The sequence below is a fragment of the Anneissia japonica genome, unplaced genomic scaffold (assembly GCF_011630105.1).
Source record: "Anneissia japonica isolate Jap-2015-1 unplaced genomic scaffold, ASM1163010v1 scaffold287930_len349246_cov199, whole genome shotgun sequence".
In the NCBI taxonomy this organism is placed as follows: Eukaryota; Metazoa; Echinodermata; class Crinoidea; order Comatulida; family Comatulidae; genus Anneissia; species Anneissia japonica.
Window position 1 is genome coordinate 268,081 of NW_022717415.1, and position 9,173 is coordinate 277,253.

At 30.4% G+C, this 9,173-nt stretch overlaps 1 protein-coding gene across 1 annotated transcript in view; it reads right to left on the reverse strand.

Annotated features, from left to right (window-relative positions):
- LOC117110230 overlaps positions 1-9,173 on the reverse strand; it is a gene marked incomplete in the record, with an annotated part of 58,068 nt that overhangs the window by 36,673 nt on the left and 12,222 nt on the right. The window contains 1 exon segment of the mRNA XM_033252860.1: positions 5,223-5,487. Within this exon segment, the coding sequence (XP_033108751.1) occupies positions 5,223-5,444 (222 nt within the window).

Sequence of the window (9,173 nt, forward strand, 5' to 3'; positions counted from 1 at the left end):
AATTGGAAATCTACTTCAAATAATAAAGTTTTTAGTGTAAATCTTTCATTGTTCAAAATATAGAATATACAGAATAGTACATATAGAACATATAGAAAAGTAACATTAGTTTTGATAGTTTGAATTAGAGTAATTAGGTTATTAAATACTGGGTTATTGGGGTCATTAAAATACAGTAACCTAGTTTCTTATTGAAGTAATTTGATAAACAATTAAAAGTGCAAACTAGACTAATAAGCAACACATTTTATTCAAGTAAATCTAAAATAAAACAAAACATGTTTTCTATCTTGATTAATTCTAGCCAAGTTTTTCAACAATTCTTGGAAAATTTCCAGAATCAATTAGAAAAACAAAAACTTTCCAAAATTATCATGAGGCTACTTGAGGGCATGTTAACCATAATTCATTCATTTTAAAATTTTGAAAAGTTTAAAACATTATTAAAAAATTATGGGTACAATGTAACATACTGTAGGGAAGGTCAAAGGTTTGCTTGATAATATATCACAAGTTCTTGTCGTCCACATTTCAGATAGTTGGTAAACAAGTCTACTGTACATTATCTATGTTTTACATCTTGTATTATTACTCCACTCAAGTAAGGTATTATACAAGTTTTTATAATATTTAAGTGAACATTAAAGCAATTTGATTGGGTTGCTGTTATTTGTATCAGAACTTTGGAACCTTTTAAAGTGACAGTATCTTCCAATATCAAACAGAGCTTAGCATAGAAAGTGGCCAACCGTTCAAGCAATTTCATTTAATAGTGGAACATAGAGTAGTATGTCCGAGGGGTGCCAGATATTTTTTACCTCTCTGCTGCAGACAATTCATATTTTGAGATTTTATCACCAAGAAAAGTCTGGGTAGAGACACAAAAAATTTGAGTTGTATAATTCAAGATTATCAAAAATACATACAATAAAGAATGAAATATTTATAGAAAAATTTGAAAAAAATTAAGTGCATCAATGTGAGAAAGCTTATTAAATTACAATCATGTTAATATGTAGGCCTACTATACACAATTTGAACAGAACATAAAAATAAACCAAAATTATATAGTACATCAAGTCAAATTAATTTTAAACACACTCTATCTGTTAATATAATATTACTACCTTTGTTAATAGTCCAATAATGACCTTGCAAATATTCCTAATCAATAATAATTTAATAACTTTAGGTTAATTGCCAAGTAATTCTATAAATTTAGTTTACTGACACTGTATACACAATATATCTGTATGTAGAAGACTATGTAGTGACTTTGTGGGCGGGGCTTCGCGTCCTTGTCAACATGTCAATTGGAGGGGTCTTGTATATTGTATATGTATTGCTGGCTTTTTTTTTTTTGGTTTCTTTAAAATTACAATAGGCCAAGTAAAATATTATTAGATTTTTCATCCTATCCCACTTCCTATTTCCAGTTTGCTGGTATAACATTCCTCTGTTTTGGCTGTGTATTTAGATTCTATTAAAACTGTTGTTGACAGAATGAGACTTCATTTGAAAAGGCCATTTAAAAAACTTTTCTTTTCCTTTGTTCAAAGAAAAGATTGAATGAGAAACTATTGTTTTTTAACTTTCGCCTTATAAAAATGTTTGCTTTACCTGGTCAAAATCTGTAATTAGGAAGAAAGTTTATAGTTGACCCCAATACCAACAGGTCACTGGCATGTATGTGCATGTGTGTCCTACTGCACAACAATATTTGTTGATAATTGGTACACTGGTCAGTTTGTGTTGACTGACCAGTTGACCACAAACTCCCAATTTGATACTACCAACCACTTACATGACAAGAAAATAGAATGACCATTTGAAATGACAGGAGGTTCATGGATGGTCATGATGATGAATGATGATATTGATGATGATAACAACAATGATTATGAGGTTGACAAAGATGGTACATAATGAAGTTGATAATGACAATAACATCATTTATGCGTTAAGGATAGCAATGATGATGATGATAAATGATGATAGTAATGTTAATTGTTATTAATGACGGTTAGCAAATTAATGATGGTAGTAAAGATAATTTTAATGATGATGATAATAATAATAATAAAAATGATAATTATAATGAATAACTGAAACTTTCAGAGAATGGTTTCATTTTTTATGATTTTCTACTGTAAAATTATGTTTACATGTTATGTTTTTAAATAATTTAAAGTTAAATTAAGTTAATTTAGAAAATTCTATACGGAATAGGAAACATTACATGAACATCTTTAGTATACAACTAGTTATAGTGTAAACCTTTTAACAAGTTGAATGGTTGATTCATTGACTGATGGGTGCATCTTTCAAAGGTGACAACACTATTCCCTTTCCGCAAAAGGTGAGAATGACTTCATCTAGGAGGATGGCCTCATCACCTGCTGTCAACAGACTTCCAAATACTCATAAATTTAAATGATTTAAATATACTTGTCTAATTTACCACAAACTCTTCACAGTTGTAACATTGTGTTAACACTTTGTGGTGTTAACGTCCTCATTCTCTTTTCAAATTCAATTTCAATTTAAAATTTGTTTGTCACTTATAAGTCACTGAGAGCAAAAAACCAATTTAAAAAAAAAACTCCATTCATAAAATTAGTAAAAAGATTTGTCAGTGACAACTAACTTTGGTATGGAAAGAAGATCGAAAACATTGCAAGCTTGTGTGTTGCGTACAGTAGAACATACAATTTAAATGTACTTTGTGACACAATGGTATTGTAATTTAATAGTAGAATTCTGAGTACTGTCACAAAAGGGTTGTGATTCTTCCGGTCCTTGTGAAAAGATAAAAATAGAAGCTCTGCTGGAAGGGTCACCCACATAAAATATTGTTCAAATAATATAAAATAAATAAGGATTTGCCAAACACTCTTGTTTATGAGTAAATTAAAGAAGTTCCAATAAGGAACAAAAAAGAGTAAAAGCTACTGGTCTTGTACAGGCTCTTGTCTGTTCAGAAATACACATTTTTTTTTTAAGAACCAGTAAAATTTTGCCCAGGCTCAATGCTTTTTTTTTGCTGATTTCAGGCTCACAATATTATTATTTTTTCTTATTTTCCCACTTTTCAAACATAGAAATTTATTATACAGCAGTACAGTATATTACTGTACTGTATTACAGAGGATATTACAAAGTTGCACCTAACAAGGTACAGATAGGACTTTTTGGTTTTTCTATTTAAAAAAAATTAAAACCTAATTTGACATTTTACCTCAGCCTCAATTTGTTCTTATTTTGTTCTTAATTTATAAGCAATTTTAGCCTCAGTGTTCTTATAAAAGGTGTTCTTATTTTATAAAAAAAAAAAGTGTAGACCTTTCCAGAGTGTCAAACAATTGACCAATCAGAACACTAGGCTAGGAATACATGCTACAGGTTGTCCTCACAAGGTGTGTACAATATGCAAGTCTAGGCTGTCATTTTGTAGTACCTTATATACAGTATATGCATGGAGGTATTTTCATACCTCCATGGTATATGTTAGGGCTTAGCCAAAGGGTCCATTTGATTGCTTGCTTTCTTTTTCTTGTGGTAAAAACAGTGATGATCAAACATGAAGAAGTAGATCTCATTTCAGGTAAATGCTTTTGAGTTGACAAATTTGAGGTCAAATTTGTCACTCAGAGGCCAAAGTAGCCACTTACAAGCCAATTACACTAACTCCACTTATGTCCCTTCTTGCATGTTACACATCAAGTTGAAGGTACTTGAAAAGTCTTAAGGTTATCTATACTACGACAAAAATAGCAAAGAAGTTTTAATCGAAAATTCCAGCGAGTAAAACTCCTTGAGTTGAAAACGAAAATTTACAGTAGTTACCTTTTCATTTATGTATATAACGAATACAAAAAAACTTTCATTGCTAGCAAAAAAGTCTTAATGACTACCATAATTTTAATTCTTATTAACCAGCTAACAGTATATCACTTGAGCTGAAGTACTGTAGCGGTATTATAGACTTCTATGGTAGGCCAAAGAACACACAAAACATTACACAAATGAAAACCAATTTAGGCCTACTGTACTATACGATCTTAGTCTATGCTACTGCAGTTGTTGTTTTAGAATGAGACAACTCCTTTGTCTTGACAATGACAATTGTGATCACATTGTCTCATTGATAGTGAATATTATAGGCCTATTCTGTCTGAGGATGACACACATATTTTGTTGGAAATTCTTGATATTGAATTTATAAAACCTAAATCAGAGCATAGAAACAGCAGGCTAACTGTATGTAATTTATTAGGTGCAAAATATCTTTGAACAAGGATCTACATTGTCTTCATTTCATTTTCTGTTATAATTTCAGGTGTTAGAGCCAAATACTGTACATTAATCACCAACAATTTTTTTTCAGTATTTATTCTAAATACACAGTAGGCATTGTATTCTCTCTTTGACATAGATTAACCCTTCTTTACCCCAGAATTAACTCATGATAACAGTATCACAGAAGACAAATAATGTCTGAACAAAGGGCAAGTGAGCTTCCGCGCAGTCAACGACCAACTATGCTTAGTTGAAAGAATAAGATAAATTTGAAGTCTGGAATAAATGAATAAAATAAATACCTTTTAAGGGTAATTTTTTTTTTCTTTTCTTTTTTTTTAATGCAAAATGTAGTATAATCTTCTCTCTTTGTCAAGATAATATTTTATAATTATTATTTTAATTATTATTTATAAATCTTGACCCAGGTTGGTCTTGTCATGTAGAGTATCAAGTAGTTACATTATGCTGGGATAAGATATCTTAATAGCGCCAACTTTAAACAGTGACAAATTATATAAATTACATATTTATATAAAATTTTATTTATGTTTCAATAAAAATATTTATGTTTTTATATAATGGATATTGTGTTCTCTCCGTTCTTTTTTGTAATGTTTATCTATGCAATATCTTTTTAAAATTTAAAAAATTTCAAATTTAATAATGTTATAATTATTCACTTGTATAGTATTTTTTATGTTGAAGACATCCTATAATTGGCTTTATTGTAGCTGTTCGATGTTATAAAAATAAAAAAATAAAATCATTTCAAATGACATCCTATTTCAATATCTAAATAAGACTTCAAACAATCAATCAATCAACAAAGATTTGTATACTGCCATTATCCACAGCAGAATGCAATGTACAGTGGCACTATGACCATAGTACATTATTTACTATATAACAAAATTTGTTACCTTCTTAATCTTTCCAAATGTTCCTTTGGGAAACTCCTTGTGATAGCATTTCTTGAGTCTCCTTATCTCCGGCTTGGACATCCCGATATCAATAAGGTCATCGTCCTCAACAAACTTGAGCTGCTGTGGACTGGTGACGCGCATTTTGCCGGTGAAGTCATTGTAGTAGTGGTCAAGTTCTGACTCGACTAGGAAGTCGTAAAGGTCTTTAACTTGCGTCATAATTTAGTCTCGTTTTATGCAAACTCCAATCTCATTGTCAGATCTGGAAATATGAAAAACATAATAGAATTATAAATCAGGTATTTTGTTCTGGGAAAAATGACCAATGGCCCTTGGTTTAAACAACTCGTCTGTCTAACTTGTTAGAAGCAATGTCAGCAAATACAATAAAATCCCTACTTTTGGGAAATCCTATTTAAGGGGACATCCTTATTAAGAGATATCCCTATTAAGGGGACATTCATCTTAAGGAAGCACCCCTATTAAATGGACATCCCTATTAAGGGACCATTCCTCTTAAGGGGACATCCCTATTAAGGGAACATTCCTCTTAAGGGGACATCATTGTTAAGGGGACACACCTATTAAGGGGACATCCCTATTAAGAGAACATTCCTCTTAAGGGGACATCATTATTAAGGGGACACCCCTATTTAGGGGATGTCCCTATAAAGGGAACATTCCTCTTTTAAGGGACATCCCAATTAAGGGTGGAGGGGGCAACACTTTTTCAACCACAAAAACAAGAGATATCCTTTAATACTACGGCCAACCCCTATTCAAAGGACACCCCTAATTATGGGAACAACATTTTTTGTCTTGAAGGTGTCCTAATAGGGATTCTACTATATTTGGAACCACCTCTGATTACCTATAAATGTACTCCACATGAAATGATTTGGGTTCTTCTAGTATAAAATATATTCAACTCATAGTAAGACACGATGTGGTAGAGAATACATGTAGAGTAGAGTTGTCAGCATAAAATATACACCACAAAATGACATGGTGCATTCCTACGTACCTACTACCGTGAAGTCAGTATTAAATATCAACTAACAACAGTAGGGAAGGATGCATATGTCAATACATAGATCTGTCTGTGTATAAAATATACATTATTCAAATTTAAGGCATTTACTTTAGGAAGCCTAGCAGTGATGTCTGCATTATTAACTCATTAAAGCAGGGATATGAAGGAGAAGGAAATAAGGCCAAAGAAAAATAAAATTGTTTGTTTGCCCTCCTCCACCCGCCACCAACTCACTGGAAAAAAAAATTGGGGCGGAAAAACAAAAAAACTTAAAAAAGAGTTTTTTTTTTTTAAGGTTCTTCTTTACAAACTAAAAAAAAAATGTGAGTGAATTTATCTTTACTTTTTGCCAGATGCCCTACAAATTAATCTTAAGTTGTTGATGTAAGATATTGCCATTCTAAGCCTCTGTGGGTTATTTGAATTCCATCTGATGAGTATTTAAAAAAAAATACATAAATATAATAAATATAAAAAAAAACCACATTTTTACTACCCACCCCTATTTATCATTTTTTTAAAAAGAAGGGCAAACAAACAATTTATTTTATTTGGCCAAATCTCCAGCATAGCATGAGACAAATAGATACAAATGAAATCATTACTTCACAGATCTTATAATATGCAACAACATAATGTAATTACCCATAAAAATGTAGACACGTTTTTAACATTAACTCAACTAATTCATCATTTTCTTTTTTTTTCTTTAATAGTTCTATTATGTGATACGAAGTAGAAGGAAATAGTCTACTGTAGCAATGCATAGCATGAGACAACTACAGTAGATACAATACATGAAATTATTACTTCACAGAATTTAAATTATAATATGCAATGATATAAATAATAGTGTAAACTCTTATCCTGTAGCAATTTAGACACGTTTTTTACATTTAATCAACTAATTCATAATTTTTCTCCCTTTTTTATAAGTTTTCATATTATGTGATATGAAGTAGAAGGAAATAGTCTAGCAGCATAGCATGAGAAAAATAGATACAGTTCATGAAATCATTACTTCACAGATCTTAAATTAATGTGACAACATAATATAAACGCCCATAAAAATGTAGACACGTTTTTAACATTAACTCAAATAATTCATTATTTTTCTCTTTTTATATGGTTTTATTATGTGATACATAGTTGAATCAACTAGTCTAGCATAGCATGAGACAAATAGATAAAATACATGAAATTATTACTTCACAGATCTTCTATTTAATATGCGATGACATAATGTTAACGCCCATAAAAATGTAGACACACTTAGAACATTAACTCAACTCAATCATCATTTTTCTACTTTTTCTTTAGTTTTATAATGTTTAGTTTAATGTTTATACTTACTAAAGTTTCTCAACAAAAGCAATGCTTGTTGTAGGATAACTTTCCTTTCTTAATATGTTTATATGTGATATTGATTGATTCAATTTAATCTATACATGTTCAACTTCAATTTCACAATATTGAAAATTACAATATAATTTTATTTGTATCGTTTTGTCTGATTGATTGAAAAAAAAAATAACTGTGAATTCAAAATATCATTATGTGCCATAGTATGCAGGTAATGCATAAAATATGCATAAAAATGTTTTTTTTTGTATTGATTTTAATATAGTTTATTCATCTTGATATTAAAATACAGCACAGTAATAATAACTATACATGTAGCAATCAGCATCAGCATACAAATTACATTTATGTATGCAACGGCAATAAAGCTGATTCTATAGAATATTACTGTATATTACTGTAAAATATTAGATAATACGATTACATCACAATCATATCTACAGTGATGGAAGTACAGTAGCATTATGCATTATTCCATACAGTCATAAAGAGTTATGAGAATGGCTTGATATCAGAATTATACGATGTCTCCTACATATCTCATTAACATATTTTACTTCTTCACACCTGTAATTGCCTCGCAAGATAAATTTGATAAAAAAAAAACAGCCACAGGCGAGAACATTTCGATTTGGATTTATAAAAAAAAAGTTTGATATTTGTTGTACAACTGATTTTTGTAAGAAACAACAAGGTGGTGTTTTGGCGAAATACTAGAAAGGTTGAGATACAGATTTTTGAATATTTAAAATTTGGGGAGAAAGCGGTGTATCCAACAATTTTCTACCTTCCCCCCCCCCCCCCCCTTTTCCAGTAAAAAATACAGTGAATTTGACTCTAATATGTGCCTATTTTTTATTGATTCAAAAGACATTTTCCAATTTTAGCTATTATATCATCTAATTTAGACAATTAATTTAAATAATAAATTGCTTGATGAAGTGAATTCTCAAACATGAATGAATAAAGTTTGAAATACATTTGAACTTGGCCTAAGTCGAATCCAAAATATCATTGAAATATTGTTCGACTTACATAAAATTTGACTTACAGATTGTTAATTAATGGAAAATACAGCAATTTGGCATGCAACATAAGATCAATAAATTATTCGACTTAGGCAGTCGACTTAGGCAAGTTTAACTGTATGGAATCAATGGTGGCCTGTATCAGAGTTTGCTTCTTACTGCAATGTTAAGCATATCCGTGAACACCGTAGTATCTATTCTAAATGAATTTTAGAAAGTCATTTGATGGACTAATTGTTTCAGATACCAAGTACCATACTGAGTAGCATAACCAATTAAACAAAATACTGAACAATATTGACTGTACAATAGCTGTTATCACACTAACGATACACAACAAATTGATAAACACAAGGACAAATTAACAATTGGAGACAAGAACATGATTAGCCAAGGTGCTTTGAATTAAAAATTTGGGTAAAATTTGCTTTAAAAATGACATCATATGTTTCCATGACAATCCAACACATAAATGAAATTCCAACCCAGCATGATGTGACAGAGGCCTTATTAAAAGTGCATGTA